The sequence below is a fragment of the Gadus macrocephalus genome, chromosome 8 (assembly GCF_031168955.1).
Source record: "Gadus macrocephalus chromosome 8, ASM3116895v1".
NCBI lineage: Eukaryota > Metazoa > Chordata > Actinopteri > Gadiformes > Gadidae > Gadus > Gadus macrocephalus.
The window spans coordinates 16029313-16055710 of record NC_082389.1 but is presented as its reverse complement, the minus strand read 5'-3'; the positions used below and the strand labels follow the sequence as shown (position 1 = coordinate 16055710).

At 44.3% G+C, this 26398-nt stretch overlaps 3 protein-coding genes across 4 annotated transcripts; 2 read left to right on the top strand and 1 right to left on the bottom strand.

Moving 5' to 3' along the window:
* Positions 1-87: 87 nt before the first annotated feature.
* On the bottom strand, positions 88-5573 carry LOC132463365 (E3 ubiquitin-protein ligase RNF126-like). The gene is made up of 9 exons (XM_060059461.1): positions 5443-5573; positions 4568-4626; positions 4361-4421; positions 4017-4261; positions 2255-2323; positions 2018-2087; positions 1722-1815; positions 1298-1413; positions 88-1161 (listed from the first exon to the last, which is right to left on the bottom strand). The coding sequence occupies exons 1-9, from the start codon at positions 5515-5517 to the stop codon at positions 1009-1011; spliced, it is 942 nt and encodes a 313-aa protein (XP_059915444.1). The 5' UTR covers positions 5518-5573; the 3' UTR covers positions 88-1008.
* Positions 5574-5605: 32 nt separating this feature from the next.
* sugp1 (SURP and G patch domain containing 1) lies at positions 5606-10529 on the top strand. The gene is made up of 14 exons (XM_060059457.1): positions 5606-5746; positions 6069-6240; positions 6395-6495; positions 6624-6869; positions 6988-7111; positions 7329-7429; positions 7808-7931; positions 8017-8384; positions 8577-8683; positions 8829-9006; positions 9120-9226; positions 9536-9681; positions 9781-9910; positions 10057-10529. The coding sequence occupies exons 1-14, from the start codon at positions 5728-5730 to the stop codon at positions 10081-10083; spliced, it is 1950 nt and encodes a 649-aa protein (XP_059915440.1). The 5' UTR covers positions 5606-5727; the 3' UTR covers positions 10084-10529.
* A 766-nt stretch (positions 10530-11295) lies between these two features.
* Positions 11296-26178, top strand: stk11 (serine/threonine kinase 11). Of its 2 annotated transcripts, none has more exons than XM_060059458.1 (11): positions 11296-11534; positions 12251-13275; positions 15779-15862; positions 16160-16249; positions 17070-17202; positions 17552-17688; positions 18021-18148; positions 19578-19635; positions 21323-21516; positions 23864-24104; positions 25307-26178. In XM_060059458.1, the coding sequence occupies exons 2-10, from the start codon at positions 12989-12991 to the stop codon at positions 24073-24075; spliced, it is 1323 nt and encodes a 440-aa protein (XP_059915441.1). In that variant the 5' UTR covers positions 11296-11534; positions 12251-12988; the 3' UTR covers positions 24076-24104; positions 25307-26178. The 2 variants fall into 2 exon arrangements, with proteins under 2 accessions (XP_059915441.1, XP_059915443.1); XM_060059460.1 differs by lacking the exon at positions 11296-11534 and adding an exon at positions 11626-11848.
* The last annotated feature ends 220 nt before the right edge of the window (positions 26179-26398 follow it).

The following is a 26398-nucleotide window of genomic DNA, read 5'->3' as shown; positions in this document are numbered from 1 at the left end:
CCTCCATCGTAGCTTGTGCTTTTCACCCTCTTAACCATGCAATAACTAAATATGTAGGCATGCATTGCCATCAGTCAATCTCATAAATATTGTTTGTACTTTTTTATTGTTCATTTACAAAACAAGTTGAAATTGTTTTTGAGTTGCCATTGGATGTTGTATCAAATAAAATACACGGTATGGGATACACACATGGCCTGTTCCTGTCTGGCCCTTTGCTCCCTTAAGACTGCTTACTGGAGATCCTGTTGTTGTGAAGAGGCTTTGGGTTATTTACCCGGTCAAGGTACTCTAAAACAATATTCCTACTGAATAAAATAATGTGAAAAAAACATTTTTAAAAAATCCTAGCGGAACTAGTTTTGTTCAGTTAATAGCCACTGTCTTTGAAATGCATTAAAATGTTGTTCAAAATTAGAAAAAAGGTGCAAATAAATTAAATACAGTCAACTCACTCCATTATTGTTTCACATGAGATTTGGTAGGATACAATTCTGGACCATTTACGATCTAAAAAAGGAAAATGTATTTACACATCTTCAAAATGCATTAACAGAATAGCAACATTTTATTAATTATAGAATGTCCCATCAATGTTCCAGCAAACCTCCAAAATCATCGTCATCGTCATCATCATCATCATCTTCATTCACAGTAGGTGATGGTGTAGGTGGATCTGCCTCCCCAGAGTCCCAGCCCCACCTCTTCCCCAAACTCTTTAGCAACAGTAGCAGGAAGTGCACATGGCACGGACACTGCTTCAACGACCAATCTCAGTAAACTTCTCAGAGGGAAAGTAAAAAAAAAGATGGATGCAGTCATGAAAGAAAAGTCCAAACGGGGTTATGGCCGTCCTTTCAGCCCCGCCCCCCTCAGCTCAAACCATCACGGAGCGACAACCAACTGTCTGAGGAACCTCAGCCGAGAAGAGTGGTGGTTCCTGCGTCCATAGCACCGTCTGGGGTGGGTGGTGAGGGATGCGACTTGGAGGTAGAGTGGTGCGAGGTCCTACGAGTGGCTGCTGGCGTTCTCGTTGTTGGGCGAGCTGGAGGAGGAGGAGGATGACGAGGAAGGGGAGAAGTTCATCCCTGATAACCCTGGGGGGTCTGTGGCCGTGTTTTGTCCACTGAGACTCTTTCTGCATACAGGACACGTGTCGTGCTAGAGGGAGAGAAACGGACGCGCGGGGAATATATCAGAAAGGTGAATTCATCTGTTTAAAATATAAAGGGTATCTGAATACCAAATAGTTCACATTAGTGGTAGGATTTTGTCATGTAGTTCTGTAGACCGGTACCTGTTCTAGCCATGGTATTATACAGTCATTATGGAATAAATGATTGCATGGAAGCTGCCTAACGTTCTCCCCGACACTGTAGTCTTCTTTGCATACTGGACATTCTAAACCCGCACCTGGAAAAATTGAAATAAATAAGCATACAGAAATAAGTATGCACTATGCTGTTATGGTATTGCTAAGGGTGGAATCTTTGTCTGGTTGATAATTCTTTGGAATGAAAGGTCATTTTTTTAGCAAATACCACAATCATGCAAATTGTATGTCATCTGTTATTCAAAGAATGTGTAGACATTATAGGTGCCGAGTGCCATCTCAATGGGTCACAACATGGGTTTGAAGCCGAGTTCAACCTCCCTGCTCAAGAAACATGCTAGTCGTTTGAAAGAGCTGGCATGAGTGTGTCTGAATCAAGAGGACTCACCCACATGCTCCGCCGTAACCCTGACGGTGGGTAAACTCTTGATCCTCTCTCCATCAGCGGGAGGGGGACCAGTGTTTTCAAACTGGTTCAATAACTACAAGGGCACAAAAGGGTCAATCTAATAACTATCAACGTCACAATCACCCATTTGCTGTGAGGTTAAAGATAAAGGGCCATATTGTGCAAGATAAAGCTTCTCCGCAGCAATTTGCACTGAGGGACACTAAAAGGCCTGTACACCACTGTGCAGTTCTTCACTGAGGTGTAAAGGACACTCTTTCCTTCCCCCGACGTACCTGTGTAATAATAGCATCAAGCCCGTTAGCACCCCAGGCGTAGTCCATTGGATTGGAATGCAGCATTCCCCTACGAAAGAACAAGAAACTGAGAGGTCAGCGAAATGTGGAACATCTGGTGATCGACCAGTGCATCATTTAGTCAACATCAAGGGGTCGTAACACTGGCACGTGCACCGTTTTGGAATGAGAAGTGACATGAAATACATAGCTGGAAGCTTAGTGGTTCTTACATACCATGGTCCCACTCCAATGTTTGTCATTGCCGTGGGTGCAATGATTCCGTTTACTAGCTGCTGAATAATTCTGCATGAAAGAATATATCAATCGTTAGGAAGCCGGCTTCACATCAACTACATCTACATTTACTTTGGCTTGGTAATAGAATATTCCATTCTATTACAGTTTACATCTACAATCACTCTGAAGGGAAATCATGCAAGATATATAATTATCGTTATTCATTTATTTACAGGCTTAACCCTATGACAAGTAGAAGGCTGACTTGGGGGAAGATAGAAGGGGGGGTACTTTTTATTATCATACAAAATTACCCAAAGAAATAATTGGTTCCTATGCTTAAAAAAGCATAAGATCAACATACAACTCTACATGAATTCCTGGATGACTGTAATCAGAGAGGACGTTTCCCATCTTGCCGTAAACAGGTCAAGGCCAAGCTACAACATAAGCGCCCGTGTACAGCCCCCCCCCCCCCACCCTCCCCTGCACATACCACCACACAGCTGCCCACACACCGCCTCCAAGAATCCAACGATTGTGTCACTGCAGTAACAATAAGTGTGAGTGACTAACACCAGCCGTGGTATGGTGGTATGGGGCATAAACACTGCGTGATGGCAGACGATGAAGCACCGAGAGGACAGCAGAGATCAATGTGCCCCAAGACACAATGTCAATCATAATATACGAATATCTGTCAAAAGCACTGCCATGGAAGTCACTTGGGATGGCAGGCTCCTGGGGAAATGCATTGACCCATCCCATAGGTTTCTACATCTTAAATAGTTTTTTTCTTTGATAACGATGATAAAGATAGCCTTCTCTGCCATCGAGTAACAAGCATCAGGGACCAAACTGAAAGTAAGGAGCTCCGATTAGTGAAAGAACCATGTATACCAATTAAGAGTGAATGTATCGTGTCTGTATTTTTTCACTCAACGATTTCTCTTTTGGTCTATTTTGTTCATCTTATTTCCAAAACAGTCAGTGTCTGTCTCAACATTGCTGTGAGCTTCTTTCCTGACCCCTATGCCTTCCAACAAAGGTTGATGGTTAATCGCAAAAAAAATACAAATTCAATGAACAAAGTGTTGCCTTGGCTGCACCCTCAGGAAGCAGCCTTGGCCTGTGAACAGCGACCCCTCCCGGAGGACCTGAACCCCCGCGAGCTTCCTGAGCACCTGCCTGGAATCATCAAACATTGGGGCATTGGAAACCCACACACATGGCAGTGGAAAGACAGGGCCTGCCTCAGGACCCACTGCCCTCACATTCTTCCTCATGACCATAATGCTTTTTTTTTTTTTTTTATCTGGCTTACAAGCATAAGTCTTTACATTTCTAACCAATGAGGGAAACCGAAAATAAATAAATCCCCCTTGACTTTTAAACCACACCAAGTGAATGTCAAGGTTACATACTTCAGCAAAGGAGTAAACGCTTTTCACAGAGGTGTCCTCGGAGGTCAAGCTTAATATGAGCCTGCTACTTGCTAATACCAGGGCACAAGGGCATTAGTTAATGTGTGATATATTTTCACTAGTTTGATTCTACTTCCCAGGCCGCGCTGAATAAAGTGCAGCCCCATAATTTGTGCCTTCAGCGACACCTGTCTTTGCCCTATGATGATGCCTCTGTGAAAAGGGTCTATTGCAATGTCCTTTATTCTTAATGTGAGCCGGAGCCGAGGGGTGAATGCTTGCGGCCGTCCGGGAGGAAGGAATCCAGAGGCAACATCAACACCGGCGTCTCTCACCCCTCTAGAGTAGGCACTCCTTCATGGCGCGTCCCCTGCCGTCGGGGCACGTGACGACCCCGTGGTTGTCGGGCACTATACCGTTGTCGTGAAGCCATCTCCCTTTCCCTCCAGTGCTCGGTTTCCCTGTTGTCCTCTGTAGGCAGGCCTGCTCGAAGATCAAAGTTATCATCAAATATTCCCAGGGCAAACTGACCATAGCCTGGGGGAAATGTGAATAGGTGCTGGTGGTGGTGGTCCATGTTCTGATGGAATAGAGGGACAGAAGGGATTATATTAAACTCAACGTTGGGAAACAAACATTGGAAAGGGTTTGGTGGGTTACAGTTTGGGGTTACACCGACCTCCAACGTTGGTCTGTTTGGATCGCTGGTAGAAGTGGTGGATGTGGACCCATTTTCAACGCTGTATGGAGGCAAGGTGTAGCAAGTGGAAATCAAAGCTTCTGCAAACCATTACACATCGACAAAAAATAAGAACTTGCTTAATTTTCTTTGTTGGATTTGATACACTGTTAAATGTATGTGACACAAGGATAGTTTAACCGTTACCTTCTATCCTCTAGAAGTTCCTCAATAAAACCAGAATCACAACGTGGACAGGTGTAGTCCTACGACAAAAATACAGAAATATTACAAACAAATAATTGATACCATTAGGCTTTGTTTGACTGGGCTTGGCATCTATTCTCAACCAAACTTCATGTTAATACTATGATCAATTTTAAGGGCAGTCACATGAAGGTATTCTGAAAGAATCTGGTTGAGTTATGTTAGAAAATCACAGTATGTGGTTCAATGGTGAATGACGACGTGAAGAACTTATAATAAATTTGACCCCCTTGACCCTACATTACCCTACATTGGCATACAGGGCAAGCATAAAAGGATCCGGCACTGTCAAATTCAAGAAGGTTCCCGTAAATGGTTGAAGCAGGAAGGCTCTTGTGGACCCTACACATTAAATCACGCGACGTTAACCATACATAATACGCTATAACGGTGCTTTATGAAAAGCTGATACTCTGCTGCATGAAATATAAAATAGCAGTACGATTTATCCTTCTACCTAAAGATCCCAGCTATGAATAAGCTGCCATGGTAATGGGACAGCCTGCTGAATTCAACCAGAGCATCAGAGTGTGACTGGCGTAAATCTGCTGTAGATCGTATCATTCCACATATCAAATGCACTCATTCGACAGGACTAATACAACTCAAACAACGTCCGTTAAATAAGCGGTCAAATGGGGAACACCATTATTGTCGATATTGGCTAACCAGCGGGGCTAGCGTTAGAACAGCGACGTGTCGGTGTTCCTAAGGCTAGCTGCCTCCACACACCTCTCTACAGATCACACATCACGGGTCACAGCTATTCTTATTTAACATTTGTTCAACAGACCGACTGTCCCTGAGGACCTTACCGGTAGACGCGGACTGATCTCTAATGTACACCGGTGGCAAAAAAACCGGCAGGGCCGTGTTGGAGCTTCTGCCATTTCTGACACTCTGCGTGTGTATGTGGGGGTGAGACGGGTAGCAGTGAGGGACAACAACACACTCCGTGAGGAGGACGGGTTTAGCGGAACCGGAAGTTAGCTGCACTGTCGTACTCTTGGGATGGAAAGGCAGATAGCAGATAGCTACATTGGTGTTGCCCTCAGGAAGATTGATTAAATTGGTGGTTTCACGTCCTTGCTGCTAAGACCATGGAGTCTAGCGAAGCCGGTAGGTGATGGGGCTGAAATGTGTGGATCAGTTAGGAGTTTACGCTGAATGCTACGATGTTAGCTGACTGGCTAAACTCGTACTCCTCCGCGACCTAATGTGCTCGTTTTTAGAACACGTAGTATGTGCATATCATAAACACGGGGGTTATTCACTTTTATTATATAGTTTCAGATTTTTAACGTTTCGTGTCTCCTCAGTGCAGACAAATATCTTGGCTACACGACTCGATGTGTATTATAGTTGTGTGGATGGACCAGAGCAGGGGTAGAAGTCTTAAAACGTAAGTTATATTGTATTCATAATGATTTTCTTTTGACAGGACGTGGTGGAGGCTGGAAGAACAGGCCTATAAAAACACAGAAAAACAAAATGAGTTTGAACATCATACGACAAGAGGAGCTTATAGCTCAGAAGAAGAGGGAGATTGAAGCCAAAATGGCAGAACAGGCAAAGAAGAATGTGCAAACTCCGAGCAAGCCATTGCCTCAAAGGTACGCAATTTTGGTTTTACTATCCTACCAGTACTTATCCATTATGATTCACTGTTCCCTTAGTACAGCGAACATACAATTGCATTTATGATAATAACCTATTTATTATGAGTGCATTATCTAGATCATGTTTAATCCCTTCTGATTCTTTCAGTTTTCCTAGCTTTCAAGGGCCCAACTCAAACAAGTTTGTAAATGATGGAAGCTTTTTACAGCAGTTTATGAAGTTGCATAAGGACAAACCAAGCTCATCTGGTTAGTGCCATACACTTTGACCTACAACATGCAACAATACCTTGATATTGGTAGAAATAGCCAAAGCAAGAACATATTTTGTGTATGGATAGTGTGCTATTCCCACAGTTAATTATGTTTTTTTTAAGGTTCCAACAATGGTGAAACCAAAGGTGCTTCTGATCCAGCTGAATCACCAAATTCACAGCAGAAGAAAAGCATTCTCATTGGCAAACGCCCCGGCCTTGGCATCACTAGCATGCTCAACCAATTCAAAAACTACTCCCAGTCCAAGAAGAACCCTGTTCTCAGCCAGAGGCCTAGTGTATTCTGTTCACCAGATGGCGACGAGGATGAAGAAGAGGTGGAAGACTCAAACTTCCTGGAGATGAAAGGTAATTCAAGGCAGGGATTACTCATTACAACCAACCCAGCTTGGAGAGGGACAGTTCACCCTGTGAACGCCATTTTGACATGCACATGCAAATACTGATACTCATAGCCTGCTTAAAGTCTCTCCCCCAGAGGACCCAGACACCAGGCTCATTCTCGACAAGATGGCTTCTTTTGTGGCAGAAGGAGGTGCCGAGCTAGAGAGAAAAGCCAAGGAGGATTACAGAGACAATCCCGTTTTTTCGTAAGTCTGACCGTTTTTCTCACATATTTTAACGTCATGGGACCAAAATCCCCTTTTAGTATTTTCGACTTTTACATGCCAGAGTGCAAAATATACACTGACCAACCAATGGTTTTACTGGAATATTTTTCCCTGCCAATCATTCAAATCATTCAAATCAGTGATTATTTTAGACCCAATGGTCATAACAAATTTGTGGTCATTTTTTGTCTTTAAGGTTTTTATATGATACGAACAGCAGAGACTATCTTTACTACAGAAAGAGAGTTGCAGAATACAGAAAGAACTTGCCAAAACCCATTATGAAATCGCATACTGGTAAGTGGAATTTTGCTCTTTTGTGTACGTGTGTGCACTCACGTTGTGGTATATAGCATCAATTTACACACTTTGCATTTTGAAAGGTTTAAGAAGATTCTCAGCTGAAATCATACACCATCACACATCATCATCATTATTAGATGTAATGGTATCCATGTAATGCATTAGAAGATCATCCCTGGGCATTCCATATGTTACACCACAGCAGTAAAGCGTTTGCTCTGTGCAGTTCCCCATTCACCACCCGTGTTCCCCTGCTCCTCCCTCCTCTTCTTATCCCCTACTGGCTGTAGACTGGTGGTGTGTGAGGGCCAGTTGAGCACAGTACAGTTGTAGAGTGTGAGTTGAGCCCCAGTACTGATAGGCTGCTTAAAGTCTCCCCCCCAGTGGACGAGGAGACCCAGCAGGTGGCTGTGAAGCTGGCAAAGTATGTGGCAGAGGGTGGCCCCGAGGTGGAAGCCATTGCTGCGGAGCACAACCGAGACAACCCTGCATTCAGGTGAGTCTGTTTCCACATTTCAAAACGTTTTTGTGTGATTTCTTGCGTGCGTTATATTTATAATCTGTTGCGCGTCCACTTGCAGTTTCTTATATGACCACCAAAGCCCAGCCCATCACTTCTACAAGGAGAGAGTGGAGCAGTTTCGTCAGTCCAAGGTGGACCGGAGTTCTCCGGCGACAGCAGAGGTGCCGGAGTTGGTAGTCCAGCGACCGGCGGCCCCTCCTCTGTCAGCGGTCCCCCCGCCGCCACCACCAGTGCCCTACCCCTATGTCCCCAACCAAATGGGGTCCCCGCTGCTAACCCCCAAAACGGAGGCCTCGCCCCCACCTGTCAAACGAAAGCGGAAGAGTCGTTGGGGGTCTGAAGATGACAAAGTGGAGTTACCAATTCCTCTCAGCGCCATCAAACAGGAGGTCGACGTTCCAGATGCTAACACGCCCTCACTCTCTGGTACAGGAATATCTATTTTATATACATCTATAACTACACTCTACACTACAAAAACTCTTCCCAAATATTCTGGTTATTAACTTGTAATGCAAAACAACAATTAACTACCGGATATAGCCATAATCCTTACCGATTTGATTATTTACTTTTCATGTGAAAATATGATTTCAATGTGTTTTGTTTATGTTCCAGTGCAAGACCTAAAGGGGCTTGGATATAAGAAGGGGAAGCCTTTAGGGCTGGTAGGAGTGACAGAACTGTCTGAGGACCAGAGGAAGCAGCTCAAAGAACAGCAAGAGGTATGACAGAATCGTACTTCGAGGGCGATAAAAAGATCTGAACATTCAGGGCACTTTTAATGAGATTTTTAATCCCAGATCTCCTTCGTGTCCTCACCATGTCCACCGTCTCTCTGTATGATGTGTTCTTGTACTTCGTTCACAGATGCAAGAAATGTATGAAATGATAATGAAGCACAAGCGTGCAATGGCAGAGATGCAGATAATGTGGGAAAAGGCTCTGAGAGACCATCAGCACGAGTATGACAGCGATGAGGAGGTGGACCAGCAGGAAGGTACCTGGGAACATCGCCTCCGCCAGATGGAGATGGAGAAAACGAGGGGTAAGACGGCCCTTCAACTGACACCATCTTTGTTCATTCAGAGCCCTCCAAGTTACCAAGATAACGCAAGGCGGTTGACAAGGGTTTGATCATTATTTTTACATTTTTCCCAGAATGGGCCGAGTCTCTGACAGACATGGGGAAAGGGAAACACTTTATCGGTGACTTCCTGCCACCCGAGGAGTTGGAGAAATTCATGGAGACTTTCAAGGCGCTCAAGGCAAGTTTCTCTCTAACTTTCACACTTTGTATTTTTATTACCCCTATTTTTGGCGCTAGTATGGGCGTTAAGTTAAATCAAAAATGTTCATTCAAGGGGTGGAAGCCATGTTGGGTACATCTACCAAATTTCTAGCTTATCTGATACAGAAATGTCTGAGAACACATCCCACGCCAACTACAAACATCATAGAAATATGTGATATGTGAACGTTTCTTATGGTTTATGGCCCAGTATACCTCCCCTGCCCAAATAAAATGTTATTATGAATAAATTGTAGTACACATCATCATTCTCCATTAATTGCAGGAGGGCCGAGATCCAGATTACTCGGAGTACAAGGAGTTCAAGCTGACCGTGGAGAATCTTGGTTTCCGAATGTTGATGAAGATGGGATGGCAGGAAGGGGATGGATTAGGTTCTGATGGACAGGGCATTAGGCAACCCGTTCATAGGTGGGTTCAAAGCTCTTCAAATGTGGCCTGTGACTCCATCTGTAATACATTTTATGATAAGTCAGATAATATACAAACTTTACAAAAAATTGCTTCTAGGGGACAAACGGCTGTGGATGGAGCAGGATTTGGAGTGGACCGGCCGGCCGAGCTCAGGGGAAATGATGATGAATATGATGCCTTTAGAAAGAGGATGATGCTTGCCTATCGTTTCAGACCCAATCCACTGGTAACTACAATTCTCTGTTTATTTTATTGACTCAATAAAAATAAACCTTAAGCTTTTTCATATTGGATAGTTGCATTGAGATTGATTTTAACAAAGTGCTTGTGTTTGTTTTACTTTATACTAATGTATTTATCTTCTCTCCACAGAACAATCCTCGTAGACCCTACTACTGAGGTGTGTGTGTGTGTGTGTGTGTGTGTGTGTGTGTGTGTGTGTGTGTGTGTGTGTGTGTGTGTGTGTGTGTGTGTGTGTGTGTGTGTGTGTGTGTGTGTGTGTGTGTGTGTGTGTGTGTGTGTCCGAGTTCTCTTTAATACAGTTACGATTTTATCCATTTTAAGTTTGCAGTACTAAAACATTGCCCTGGACATGATTTTGTTTATCTCCCATTTTGTGGTGGAACTGTAAAACTGAGAACAGTCTCTTGTTGTTGCAAAATGATGAACCTATTTGTACTTTCAAAATAATTGACACAAGCCATTTCATGTGATGCCCCTCCTTTTTATTTTTAAATCTCCTTTCGTGTTTTGTTGCTTCAATATCACCACATGTTGATCATTTCACCTCTATTCTTCATTAAATGCTCCAATAGAACAATGTAATAAAACTCACTCAAAATAAATGTGTTGCTGATGATTCTATGGCCTACAATGTGAAAATGTTAATAGATTTAGCATGCATGCATGTAATGCCAATCTTGGTTATAGATAAATAGACACAACTGAAATGCAGGCTACTGGGTTTGATTCCCACTATACGCAGTCTACCTGTAGGCATCATTGAGCAAGACTTTCAGGTTATTCATATTTCATCTGAATTAACTGCAAGGTGCCTCAGATAAAAACCTCTGCTAAACCCCTCAATTCTTCAAGTATGCTACCAGTGATCTCAAAGCCACGGTTTTCTTTCTCGGATTGGAATTCGAGCATTTAAGAATATTTAAATGTGCCATTTTCTGTGGGGCGATTTGTTTTTCAAGTTTGACAGCCGGGGTAATAAGGTAACTTATCTTTGAAATACGACCGTCGCCATCAGCCGGGCTACACTGTTTAAATATAACTCGGAACACAAGTCCCTCTGCCGCTGGATAACACAGTATTATGTCGAACCGAAATTGAATTAAATAAAATTGTTGCTGTTGGTCTGATACCGATTTTTTATTTATGGTTAAGCAATTGTCTAATTTCACAGAAAGTTTACCTCTTAATTTCAAGTATGTTTTCAGGACATCTTTTTGCTTATTTTTCAAAATAGTGTAATGACCTTTCCAACGTTTCACCGACATGCTTATGGCCACTAAATTATTTGCCAGAGCATAAAATAAGGTCTAGGAAACTTCCTAGTCAATCTTCTCAATATTACCAACATTTCTCCCATATACGAAACATTCCAGGAGTAGGATGCGCTGATTTGACGCATTAACGTGAGGCTCGGGAGGCTGTCAGTGTGAGTTTAGGGGAGGTAAACAAGATGGCGACAACTTGAATAGCAAGAGTAACATGAAGAGACAAAAAAAACCTTAGTCGTATCTCATTGTGCAATGAGAGAACCTGCCACATCAAATACGTAAACAAGCCAAATGCGTAAGAAACAATTGGCAACCGGGACGAGATTTCTATGGATTAAGGTGAGATGTTTTCCTATGACTCTGGTTAGCATGTCAACTAGCCACATAGCTTGCTAGCAACTCGCATTGAAATTCGAGCAGCTTGCAGCTGCTCAATGCGTTAGGTTGACTTGTGCAGCTTGGTTAGGCTGGCTAAATCCAATTGATCTATAACGCCAGAGTCTGATATTGCTCTCCGGTAACCCGAATGACAGCTTTGACGTCTTTCCAAACTCCCGACCGGTGGTCTGCTGCACCGCCTGCCTCCGACGCCGAGTTAGCTGCTGAGCCGTCAGCCACCAAAGTTGCATTGCTAGCGTAACACCCCTCGAATTGTATGACGACGTTTCGTTATCATTTTCATGATTTTTATATAGTCGTTTAAACTGCTATTGGGATCATTGTTTCGATTTAGTACGATGCGTTGCTATATATGTCTAAAGTTCATCGAAAGGTAGCAATGTTGCCATTTCATTCAAGCAAACCGTAAGCTAACAAGCTAACCGCTTGGACCGGTATACACAAAATAGATTTCCCAACCGTGGAAGCAGCTTAGCCATACGAGGCCACCTAACCTTCTGCTTTTTGTTTACGAAGTATTTATCAATGCAAAGTGAAAGATGATCAGTTGCATGAACAGATCCAGAAATTGAAACGCCAACACTATCTTGCATTGCTATTTTGTAGCAACATATATCTATAAATGATGTGCTAAAATCTTGTCATTGTTTTTCTAGGCACCAGGAAGAAAGGGTAACCTGAGACTGGCCGCTTATATCACACGGTTGACTGGATTTGCTGCATCTGTTTGGTGATTAAACCTATGAGGCTCAACTCGATATTTTGACACCCGTGTTCCGGAGAGAGCGGGGGTGCATTGAAACACATCCCGAAATGTTGTGTTGTATGGCTTTGGAGCTGTACTTGCTGCCCATGCCGAACATGTTGTCGCGTTAGTTGCAAGTGGAGAGGACCGTGGACTCAAAAAGAGCAATTATCGAATGACATTGCTCCCTATTTTGCTCACTTATATTGTTTCTGTATGAATACCGTGAAATAACCACAGCAGTCAGAATTATTTTCTCCAAGAAACACTAATACTAAATTTGGTCTACAGTTTTGTAGCTGACCAACTCAGAACTCCCCCATGAGTTAATGTTACTCAATCGTTTACAAATAGGATTGAACCCTGCATCCTCCCTTAATACTCGGGCCTTGCCATTACACACGCTGTACCCAGTATTTAAAAAACGATCTTGCATGCTAGCCTTTGAAACAAAACATAGCCCCCTCAGAGATGAAAGGTAACCAGGTGACTCAAGTTCACAACAATCTGAATAGTCTGTAAAGGACGAACCAGAACCTGGAGGCAACTGTTAGGACTGGCCTGCATTATTTCCTGCGCGTTTCTAGTGGTGTTGTTACATACTTTGCAGCTCAATAGGTACAAAATACAACCTATTGGCCTATTCATCATGAGTGCTGGAGAGCTGCACCATCTGGACTACCACCTCAATGATCATGAACTGATGGGGATGGACACTTTCATCCACCGCATTGACTCCACAGAGGTGATCTACCAACCACGCAGGAAGAGGGCCAAGCTGATTGGGAAGTATTTGATGGGGGACTTGCTGGGGGAGGGGTCGTATGGGAAAGTAAAGGAGATGCTGGACTCAGAGACACTGTGTCGCAGGGCTGTCAAGATACTGAAGAAGAAGAAACTGCGGAGGATTCCGAACGGAGAAGCCAATGTGAAAAAGTAGGTAGTTCTGTGTTTCTCCATTTTCTGAACTCTTCCTCTCTTTTTTTCAGTGTTTTGTTAACTTGTTGCTACTGTGGGAAAGTATTGATTTACTAATGCAGGTCAGGTCACAACCACTCAAGATACTGAAGGGTACAGGATCTGGAACATGTTTTTGATTGATTCACATTGTCAGGCTAAAACCAAACACGGCCAAAAAGGGAAATCAGGGAAAATAAAAAAATAGCCCCATAAGCCACACCCAAGTATTTTTTTTATCTCAATACTCCACCAAATACTATGCCAAGTATTACTTTTTTTTGAGTTTGCAAATACCATTTAGTGTTTTGGCAGTATAAAGTGGTTGCTCTCCTGCCATGGACCAATTGTTCAGTAGCTACAGCATACCCTGCCGTGTTCTTCACTATTGTATTGTAGATTTATATTGCAATACAATTACGTGATAATAATCGAGCTGATGTGCATCTATCTAATTGACTCAACGGTGTCCCCAGTTTTTATTAGATTAACGATGTATTAATCACACATCGTTTGTTAAATATTCTTCAGGTTTTCGCTGCGGGCCTGTGCTAAATAAAGAAGAAGCTCTAGCAACTGTCAAATGAGTTCACGCCGAGAGAATAGAGATCTGTGATGTGTTTTTTAGGCTGCAGTTGCTCAACCACTAGAAACAACTCCCAGCACTACATGGGTCGTGGTGAAGTGTGTATTTCTTGGGTTCCTTTCATTCAAATATGATAAATCAATTAGATGTACTTTGACTAAATACCATGGTTATCCATTACACATATTTTACTTTTCTGGTTAAGCAGCTTATGTTTCTATTGACTATCTTGTCCTACATCTGAGACGGTTCGGAAGTCATCCGTTGGCCATCCCTGCCAAGGCCGGGATGGCCAACGGACCATCCCCAACATCTCGTACATTCGATGCCTCTGAATTTGACTTGCTCAGACTCTTATTACGATCTTCAACAACAGCGGGCGAGTTATGCGATAGCTACTCTGGAATGCAAGCGGCATATCCGGCAATAACAAGCTAGGCCAGAACTCTGAACTGGCAAATTGTCTGCAAGACCTTGCCTTTAGGTGCCTTTGGATCAGGGAGCAGTTGTTTCAGTATTGGTGCAGGAGTTGTTTCCATTTTGCTGAGTGGGGAAATCCTTCCAGCGGGGTACTTATAAACTGAAGGCAAACGGGGTCATTTGAACCAGGAGACTGCAGAAGGACTGCAGCAAGCGCAATGCTCTCTACAGTAAATGCTGACTCTCTGCCTTCTAGTTTCTTCTGTTTGTTCTTTAAAAGCAGTGTTTTTTTTTTGTTTTTTTTCAAGTTTCAGAGCATTGCTGTGTGTTTTCTTCATAGTAGTTGAAGATGGATTCACCATTTCTTAGTTTGTGTGTGTGTGGGGGGGGTGTTTATATCAGTGCAGAGAAACAAAGTGAAATTACTGAGACCGCCTGATAAGAGATAAAACCCTACAACAGCCATCGTGCGAGAGGCCAGTGAGTGCAGATACTTTCAGGCAGAATGGGGCCACTCTGGTGATCTTAAAATTGTCTGAGCTGTTTACTAGTGATCCAATGCAATTGGTTTCCTTTTAAGTCGCAGCTCTGCAGGTGACGTTAAGCTCTTCCTCCAGCATTTTGTTTAGTACATCTGACTGCCTTAAGTTCTTAGTTAAAGGTGCAGTGGGAAGGATTTAGTGGCACCTAGTGGTGAGGTGGCAGATTGTAACAAATAGAATACCCCCCCCACCTTTCACATCCCCTTACCCCCTCCCATTTCTAACAACATAGGAGATGGTGGCCACTACTTTCCTGTAAGGTGGAAGTTGGTACTTTCAAAATTAAGTGATCATCCAAATGTCAAGTGATGAGGTTCCTTTCATTATATTTGTATATTATATTGTATTTAGGCTGTACAACTATAGGTCATAGCTTAGCAGTGATTAGTGAAACAAAAAAAGGCTAAGGTACTTGCAATTGTCCAAAGTAATTTGGTCTCATGAAATGTATTGCAATGGGAAGTCTTGAGAAAAATGCAATCAGGATGTCTGCATTATTGCATTTGGTTTTTCATCAATAACTGTCACAACGAAAAAACGACTTCACAGCCCATTTTCATTTCAGCATTTCCTCTGAAGCTTTAATAAATAGCTATAAAATAAATAATTTGTTTACTATTAGGTAATATGCCTTAACATATTTATAAAGATGAGAGTGAGAAAGTTTTGAACACACTTGACAATATTTAATTAGTATGCGCAAATTAGAAATATCTGTGGATTTAAGAGTATTTTAAAAAGTGCTTCACAATGTATTATGTTGGCCAATATCTCCAATGATGGGAAATAATCTGGATGTTCTAGGATGACCTAGATGTTCATATTTTTTGTTAACTTGTGATCACGGTTTAAATTTGTCAATACCTCAAACTGCCTGAGGGGTTTTAAGCATATTATCTAACCTCGTAGTTTCCTGTGTTATTTTCATTCACAGGGAGATTCAGCTGCTAAGAAGACTCCTGCACAAAAATGTGATTCAGTTGGTGGATGTGCTGTACAATGAAGAGAAACAGAAAATATATCCTTTTGTGTGCGAGTCTGTTCTGATTTTAATTACTGCATTGGGTTGTTTGTTTGAAGTATGACTATACAATCATCAATATATAAAATAACATTTTTGTGTGTGTGTATATATATTATAGGTATGCTGAATTTGTATCTGTCTGATTCGAAAATGAATATGAAATGAATACACACTACTTAGCCATTTTCCTTTTCCTTTGGGGTGGCTATTTTCTGCCTGCGTGCTTGTTTTCATTATGGATTACCCACATCATTAAAAGGTGTTAGCAATATCCCTTGACTCTGGACTTACGTATATGGTGATGGAGTATTGCGTATGTGGGATGCAGGAAATGCTGGATAGCGTCCCAGAGAAAAGGTTTCCAGTATTTCAAGCTCACGGGTAAGTGTCTTTCTTTGGGCCTCTATCTCCCTTTCTCTCTAACGGACTCCCTCCCCTGTCTGCTATTATGAGTGTAAACCTTTTTGTTGCCTCTACTCCAGGCCTAAGTTTAGATTCCTCACCGCCAGGCCCCTCAGAATAACTCTCCACACGCTTTCAGGGGACTTCTTGTTAGCCTGTTCACTAGTGGTAACCTATAAACTAATGTTTTCTGTGAAGAATGCAATTTGTTGTTCATTAATCATGTATAGGTATTTGTTTTGTGATGCTACTGCTCATTTGAGTTCCCATCATACCAATGCCGTGTTCCAATATCCGTACTTACTAGCCTAAGTTTGAGTACGTAGGGCGTTCCGATTCAGATCGGGTGAAAATAAGTGTACTGAAAGGACCCAGATGGTGTACTCAAAATGGTCAAATCGCGAAGTGTGTGTGTGGCGATATACACTTTTCGTACTCAACGGCAGCCATCTTAGCTATGTAACGGAAGAAGGCGGAGCCAGGCTGAGCCATAGTCGGCGCATTTTCAATATAGCCTGCATTAATAGTCATTTTGTAGTTTTTATAGCTGCTAGGCGTAAAGAGTTCACCGTTCAAAGCGGGATGTTTATTGCGGGGGAGGAGCCGCGGCGGCAGTCGTGATCGTAATATCCGTTAGTGCACAACAGAGTATTCGATTTGGAAAAACACTGACATCTGAAAATTAGCGCACTTAGTGAGTACGGATAGTGTACTTTGTTTAAGTGTACTCATGGAAGTAGGGATATCGGAACACTGCACATGTTTACCCTTTTTCTATTTCTTTGCTTTTCCCTACTAGGTACTTTTGCCAACTCTTAGACGGCCTTGAATATTTGCACAGCCAGGGAATAGTTCACAAAGACATTAAACCAGGCAACCTATTGCTGACCACAGACGGAGCGCTCAAGATCTCCGACCTGGGGGTAGCAGAGGTGGGTCACACTGAACACGGCGCTCGCATGAACGGGAACAACGAGGCCGCCTGCCCCTGTTGTTGCCTTCTCTGTTTTCATTGAGACATGGCAGGAATTCTCCAATTGGGACTAAGACCCCTTACCCTAGCATGTTAATTCTGTGTCCTAGCAGTTATGTAGAGTAAGAGCTAGGATCCTTTATGTTGATTTCAATTCCCCCCCACTCCCTTGATCGCAATTCGGGGTCAAGACCTTTTCTCCAGGACTGCTGCTCTGCCAGTCGAATACTGATGTTGCTTGTCGGTTGCCTGCCCCAACCCGGTCTCGTTACCGCTCTATCTCTACCCACTGTCTCTCCCCGATGCAGGCGCTCCATCCATTTGCGGAGGATGATACATGTCGCACCAGCCAGGGCTCCCCGGCCTTCCAGCCCCCAGAGATAGCTAATGGCCTGGACACGTTTTCAGGGTTCAAAGTAGACATCTGGTCCGCAGGAGTAACACTGTAAGTTGGTCAGACCTCCAGGGCCCTGGTCCTTGTTAAAGCTATGTGGTGGAAGGAACTGTCATGTTGTTTGGTTTCTCTCCACTCTGCCTCCTCAAAAGGAAGCAAAAATATCTGAGAGACCAAATCTGAATTTCTGTCAGTCTATAGATGGTGCAGATTGATCCCCTTATCTTGATGTTCTGTGAGGAATGGTCCTCCCAATGTGCACCTAGCTTCAACCATTATATATCATTAACACAGGTCATGGTGTGGGCAGGGACAAGATCTCTTGTATGTCCTCCTTGACTCGAGCAGTGATTCTGATGATCCCTTCCCCTGACCCCGTGCAGATACAACATTACGACAAGTCTGTATCCCTTCGAGGGGGACAACATCTATAAGCTATTTGAGAACATTGGGAAAGGAGACTACAGCGTTCCCGAGGAGTGCGGCCCTCTCCTGTCAGACCTGCTGAATGGTGAGTTTGTGGTCTGCGTCAGCTCGTCGCTCCGTCTCTGTCTCTCGACCCCTCTCTCTCCAACTCTCGTCCCGCCGAGTTGGCCCGGGATCTTCAATTCAAAAGGCTCTCTATTTTCAGCTTACACTGCTGGCTTGTTTACGACCACATACCTAAAAAAAAAATGGCTGCTGCAGAGCGATTCTCTCGGTATGCTTGTCAGGTACTTTCAGTGCGAGGGCCCCTCTCTCATTGTTATGACAGGTGATGTCCCGAAACTGCAGTACTTTTCATGCAGTCAGAGAAAAAAAACGGCTTTGCCTGTACACCACCAGTAGGTGGTACTGCAACCTTAACGGGCCCCTCTGACTCACTCCATCAGAGACCTCCCACTGACTGTAGAGCTCCCTCCATCTGCTGACGTAGTCTCTGTTGATCTGGGGCCAGCGATAGAATACTAAACACCTCACAGTGGAGGCAGGGCTGCTGCTGCTGCTGCTGCTGCTGCTGCTGCTGTTGCTGCTGCTGCTGCTCACAGGTGGAATGGTGCAGTGCCTTTCCACGCAAAGGGTGGGAAAAGAGAGGGAGGTCTGCCTGGGGCCGATACACGGTCGGCAGTGTGATGAAGCCATCCCAGACCTTTTACCAAGACCTTCGATCAGACATTTGTCTGGATTTTTAACGATAATTATAAATCAAAAGAATATTTTGTAACAAGACTGTTGGAACGATCCTGCTTTGCCTTCATTTCCCAGAACAGACATTTTTTAGATTGTCATTTCACCCTTGTCCTTCCATCTACATTTCAAATAGCCTAATCATCTTTCACTATTCAAACACGTTACATTAAGCCGTGGTACATAAAGCATATATAAAATGTTGTAAATCCATATGAGCTGCCCCGCGCCCCCCAGTCATGTGTTTTGTGTGCGAGTGTTTGTGACGTCTGTGTGTGTGATGACGCAGCACCTGAGAGATTGTCGGCCCATAATTATGCGGTCTAAAATAAGCTTGGTGCTCACAAAAGGTGTCCTTCAGCACTCTGATCACGGACTGTGAGTCCGACGCACCGTGCCCACACTCTGCCTAGCGGGGCTCTCAGTCGGCCTCCCTGAACAGATGACCACCCTCTCGCTGTAACACCCCTCTCAGCCCAGTCATGTGTCAATAGCGATGGGATCTGGGTGATGCATGGATGAGAGCCAAGTTGCCGTGGCGCTGGTGGGTCTTAATCACACCTGCTGGATGCTTCTAGATTGCCAGTCATCGTAATAAGTGTTTAACGGACGAAGCTCACAGCATGCGTTTAGTCATTGAGTGTATTCATAGTCCCACTCTTGTTGGACCTTTGCCATTTTCACGTACGCATGCAGACAGACCCTGATTCACAAGTGCACAGAGACACACAGAGTAAAACAGGATTTGATTGAGGTCTGTTTTTGTTTTTCAGGAATGCTGGAGTATGAGCCTGTCAAGAGGTTTTCCATACAGCACATAAGGCAGCACAAGTAAGTCTTTTATTATAAATACACATTTGGTTTAGTATTGAAACGGTCTGGAAGTTATCACCTCATGTTCTTCTGAGAACACCCTCAAGAGTAACACCGGTTCATTCAGGTCTAAGAGTATTTGCATGCTTGTGCTGTATGTGGCCGTTGGGATCATACATACATACATACATACATACATACATACATACATACATACATACATACATACATACATACATACATACATACATACATACATACATACATACATACATACATACATACATACATACATTGTACACTTTCAATAATCTTTAAGAATTACTTAAAAGGAAATTCATAGTGTGTATCATTCCCTGTCTGAATCGCATTCGTATTAACTGGTTATTTCCTTTTTCATTTATAAAACGCTTCTACTTTTTAACTAAAATATCATGTGGGATGGCTGTGTGGACGTCAGTGGCTTTCAGATCCTCTCATCAGACCGACTCTGTTACAACAGTGCTTCAATGTAGCCTCAAGGTTTCTGAAGGATGACGGTAGCTTACAAATGAAGTGGTTAGAACGTTGTGCAAGGTTTCGAGGAAATTGCGCTATAGTATAAGCGCTATTCACCGAACCTCCTCAGAAAACAGAGGAGCTTATGTGGATGACTGATCACCAAAGATGGGGGAAAAACGAGAGTGCAGCCCACACATCCATGGACCTGCACAACTGGCCCAAGCCACAGAACCCATAGAGCAAAGAAATATAACCTTACTGTGCTCTTAAACAATAAATTCTAGCATCAAGATTGTCTCCCTGACTTCTGCCACTACTTTTAATGGCAACACTTTTTTAATTGACAAATTCAATAATATTATAATGATTATCCTTATTATTCTTACACCGGTAACCGAGACAACTATAATTTGAATGCTTCCGTAACCGTCGCATTTTGCCCGCTCATTTTCTGGCAGACATTTTCTGAAGATTTAATCTTTACCCCGGCCAGTGTAGCGAGGCGTCGAAATACAGGTTATGGAAACAAGTGAGAACAGGAACTATAAAGATTCCAGGACAAAATAGGCTGTGAGACTTTACAACTAATTTGACTCAAATTCAGCAGAAGATGAGACAACTCAACAAACCTTTGCATGGTTGACTGAATCTTGTTAATTAGTTGTCAAGATTGGGACCAGGATCGTACTGGGTTGTATATGATTTTAAGTTGTTGAGATAACTCTTCTTTTCTGATTCTTCGCTTAAAGGCATTATTTGTTTTGCTGCAATGCAGAGGACTATCAAATAATTTAGTAAAATCACCACACCTCAAGAAAACCATAGCCTCAGAGAGCAGACAAATGGAACGAGTTTCTCAGCACCGATATCCCAGATGAAATGGCTTCCTGAACACACTAATCGTCCGTCTAGCTATCTCCAGATAATGCCTGCCTTTTGGTGCTGTAGACCTCTGTGCCAAAAAGTGCATTAAAACTGGTCACAGAGCCCGCCTTTTTCTTTGCTCCGTAATAAGAATCCTTTCTTGTGGCAGATCCTATTCTCGTCTCCTTTGGGAAGCTCCCATCGTTGGGATGTGCGACGCATAACCCCACCTAGTAGAACCCAACACTATAACTGGGCTACGTTTACACTAGCATAAAGCTGGTGAGACCGGCCCCAGTACCTGAACGATGTCTGTGTGAAAACCCTTCTCCCCTTCCAGCTGGGTGCGGAAGAAACACCCCCCGTCCGAGCCCCCCGTGCCCTTCCCGGCCAACGCGGAGAGCCGGGACCCGTGGCGCAGCATGACGGTGGTGCCCTACCTGGAGGACCTGCACGGCTACGCGCAGGAGGACGACGACGAGCTGTACGACGCCGACGACGAGTTCATCTACACTCAGGACTTCACCGTGCCAGGTAGGGCCCCGGGGCCCTCCGCCCACGTCCCCCGCCCCGCCCCGCCATCCTCTGATACCGATGCAACTCCACCCTGAGAGTCAACAACAATAAATCGACAAACTGCGATGATTTGGATGTTTATTTGAAGCAAACCCGAAATCTTACATTTTTCTTGCGTGATCTTCAACATGGTATTCCATGCCATTTTACCACTGTTACTGAAATGAGACTGAGGAAAGGTATTTATAGTACCTTTGATGTCCAACCCAGGGACGCCTGGCCGAGGTATGTGTTGAGTCCTTTCAGGGCCCTGCTGGATGTTGTCGTACATAATCTAGTAGAGACCTAATTGATGGGTATATTCCATTAGTATATGCTAGACGTGAACCTCCTTAGATACCTCCTCCTCAGGCTCCGTGAATAGTGGGGAATAGCTTAGTGGCTATTCCCCACTATTCACGTTGCCTTTTGCAAATAATTGTTAAATAGCGATCTAGCTTAATACAACGCGCTACTTTAACAAGTGGCTCATGCCAGCCACTAAGGGTATGCAGCGTTCCCCACAAAAATACTTTACTTGGGCGGTTATTATTAGTATATTTTCTTATCCGTCCAAGAGCATGATCCGCAAAGTATAGGGTTGCTGATACATTGACCATTTTGTTTCAATTGGTAAAATGATATTTCTTTGTGTAGCTGCATGCACCACATTGCACCACTCTTTCACCAACTCACTGACGACGAACAGTCTGTGAAAAGCCCCTGTACTCCGGTCCCACTCGAGTCAGAACATGAAGGAAGGTTTGCTTTTCCCTGCAGAGAAGTGGGCTGGCTGAATTCATTGATGGAGTAAATGGTATCAGTTCAGGAATCCGTATGAGGGATGCCAGAATCAAAACGGGTTGATGAAGCAGTCTAAATCTCAAAGAGTACAACTGTATTAGTTTTGTGGGAGCTTTTTGGTGTGTAAAAGGTCTCGATAGTTTCCCAAATTGTCCATTAATGGAAAGTCATCTTCTTTATTATGTACAGTCTTTGTTAAGTCATGTCAAGCTGTATTATATACAGTGAAATGGCATGACATAACGTGACTAAACGTAGCATGAATATAACTTTAGTTCATCAGCTCTGTCTGTGATCAGGACTTCAGCTTGAGTCCCGTCAGATCTTCACTGATGGTGATGAAGACAACAACTCCCATGATCCAATGCTACTCTTGACGTCATCAAACTAGGTCTTTTATTGTTGTTTTGATTGAGCGACCCCTAGCGGCAAAAAACGACATTAATTAAAATGTAATTAATGTTTATTAGAAACACGTGTAAAGCGAAGTAATACATGTATGGTTAAAAGTCCCGTAGCTCCCAAATCATGGCATGCGTCCTGTCCAATCTAATCTCTCAGTCTGACCTAACTGTTGTATAATGTCTGATCTCCTTCAGCCCCGACCTGACAATCTGAGGTGTGGGCACGCTCTTTCCTGTTGGCACGGAAGTATGTTGAAGTTCACTGGGTTCAGTGAAAAAAATAATCTGAAATCCCGTTCTGACGTCTGAGTCAGGCTTCAAAACAACACCGAACCGAATCCAAATTCCTGGAAGAAAGGTTTTGCAACGCTGCTTAAACATTTTTGGAATTATGATCCTTAGTGCTGTCTGTTGCTTGGCAACAGTGAACAATAATAACTAGTGCAGTCTCTGGAGCGATCTGGAAGAATGCCCTACATAAAAGCCCCCTGCATTTCCACTGAAGCCGTAGAATCTGAATGACACTTGGTGGTAAAAATAAACCCAGTGGCTCGGCTCCCTGTGTGGGAGTATCAATGGTTCCTCCAGGTCCTGTTCAACGCCAGGCCCTGACTGATGTTATGCACTCTCTCCCGGCGTCTGTTGACTGCGCACAATATCCTCTGACGCGCTGTTTACTTTTCAATCGTAACACGGAAGACACAGTGTGGTCTTCCGTGCTGGTCAACATCCGAGGCCTGTTGAGGTGCACCTCTGGGCACTAAGAAAGCCCAATTATCATAGGGCCCAAATTCATACAGGATAAGAACAAAGGTCTCCACCTAAGAGTTGGACTCTTGAACGAGGATCGGCCTTGTAATGTTGATTCATAATCGATTCAGCTAGAACTCACCGCATTGATGTTTTGCATCAATGCGGTGAGTTTACGTGAGCACTTCAGTGAGTCACCTTAGTGAGTCACTAAATACCGGTTTGTTTAAGAGTTATTTTTGTGGCATTGTGTTTTTGTCCTCGTTTTCTTGTGTATTCCATTAGTTTCTGCTCAGATCTGCCAGGACCGATTCCATGGTCCTCTTCTGGGCACTAACCCCCCTCCCTCCCTCCTTCCCTCCCTCCAGGACAAGTAGCCGAGGAGGACGAGGACCTGAGCCCCGCCCACTACGGCCGGGCCGTGGCCAAGCCGGTGTGCGTGAACGGGACGGACGGCGGGGGAGCCCTCAGCAGCAAGCCCAAAGTGGAGCGCCGCGCCTCCTCCTCGTCCAACCCGTCGCGCAAGGGGCTGTCCGCGGCCGGCAAGATCCGCAAGCTCTCCACCTGCAAACAGCAATGACCTCACCCCCCCGCCCTGCAGCCCACCTGGTGGGTGGGGGTGTGTTATTTATAGGAGACGTATTATACTGTACCACCAGGTGTGAGTGTGATTAGCCGTCGCAAGCCGCTTTGAAGATCTGCCTCATCACAGGTGGGCGTGTCCGCCTAGATGGATGACGGACGGATGAGCAACGTTTGCTACAGTCCATTGGGTAGGCTGGTAGACTGATCTATCCAGCACACATCTAGGTGGACACGCCCACTTGTGATTTTCAAAACGGCTTGCAACGGCTAATCACACTCGCACGTGTAATATCTCACCTTAAACATCGGCTTTCAACGCCTATAATTGTTTCCTTTCATTCTTGAAAAGGACTCATTTGAAATGCCGGGATAGACATGAACAGCCAGAGGAAAAGCGAGAGCCATGGTCGAAGGGGGGCATGTGTGAATGGGAGAAAACGGAGAGGGTCTTTTGGGCGGGAAAGTGAGCGGACGAGGTGAACCACCAGCCAAGCGTGTGGTTAGCACGAGGCAGCAGGCCGGGCAGACGTCAGGAGGGTTGAAGTGTGGCTCAGAGATGAGCGAGGGAGGGAAGGTCGAGCGGAGATGGATGCAGAGGGAGAATGAGGAGGCGTGTCTGTGACGTTGATGTCGGCAGAGCTCTGACTCACCCTGCCTGGGCCTTGAGGGGGGCCGGAGTGAACACAACGGACGTACGAGATGCGTTGTAGTGCGTGCATGCATACAACGCAACCCGAGCGTGCACTGTCGTGGGCTCAATGTTTTAGCTTTTTTCTTATGACATTACGCATGTGCACATAAACATGCCCCGTCCCACGCCTCAATGTGTGTGATGAGCCCTGGGTGTGGTGCAGACTGGAAGGCTGCTCTGTATTCATTTGTTCCAGAGATGACTCACCCATAGCAAGACAGGAGTGGGCTGTGGTGTGCTCTTGATCCCTTGTCGGCCCCTGTTATCTCTCCAACCCCTCACTTTCTTCTCCTCTTTTGCTCTCGCTTCCATTGCTCTCAGGCTGTTTCATCCACATGAATCCCCATTGTCTGGTCGGCATGAATTCCCTATGCTTAAATAGACCCTGTTCACTCTTTATTGCAGCCTAACGTTATCTTCAAAAAAAAAATTCCTGATTCCAGCTAGATGTAATTAGACCAACCATATTACGCTAGACACTCACTGTGCCTCCTCTCTCTCTCTCTCTCTCTCTCTCTCTCTCTGCTCCACTCAGGTCACGCTCTCCCTCCCCCTCTCCTCCCTCTGGTGTCTGGAGCCCCTGTGGGTGTAACGGGGGAGAACCTGCTGATGGTCTAGCCCCGTATTCCCTGAACCGCTGGCCTGAATCCCACGCCACTGACCGGGCTGGGCTGGGGTCGATGGGCGAGGAGGAGAAGAGGACCAAGTGTCAAGTGATGTTATTTTTTCTTCTTTGCCTGTCTCTAAAGACTTGAGCCGCTAGGTGTGAAAAGGGTTGGATATATAAATATATATATATATGCCATTGGGCGGACGCTTTTGTCCTAAGCGTCTTACGATGCCATGAGTGCATTCGTTTATTAGCATGGGGGGGCCCCAGTGGGAGAGGATTATTTTGAGAATTGTTGCATTTCCTTTTCTTTTAGTTTTGGTTGTTTTTGGCCTCCACCCCCTTGAATGATACTCCCCTCTCCATCTCTCCCTCCATCCACTCTCCACTGGGATGGCATTGGACAATATGAACATGGCTACGACTCCCCCTGCTTCTTCAGTAGTTCCCCTCTGTCTTTAAGACTACCTTTTGGATTTGTTGTCTGTTCCGTGGGGGAGAAAAACTGCTGTTGTAACTGCCGTTTTTTTTAACTGCAGTGGGGGGGGGGGGGGGGGGGGAAGAGAGAATTGTTATTGATAATAATAAAAAAATCTGAATTCTATATTTCAATGTATGAGGATGATGGAAGGTGCATGCTGTGGGAAGCTGAGGTGAAGAGTTCTGCTGATGGACTTGCAGACCTCCACGTCCACCACAGACTTATCGGGGCTCTAGTTTCTGATTTCCGTTTTTTGTTTTCTTATTTGAATAAATATTTTTTAATTATTATTTATATAAAATATGTTCAGACCGGACTGTTTTGTGGCTGATCTTTTTTCGATTCTATATTTATTTTTGGGCCATAGCATTTCTTCGCGGTTCACTCTAGTCTCTCCTGCCCCCCTGTTTGTCCTAAAGTAACACCGGGGTTAGTTCCTACAGGAATGCGATCGATATTTCCCTCAGGGGGTGCACTTTGTAGATGCTGAGGGACAAGGTCCAAAAGACATCCAGATACTTACTAGCCGACATGTA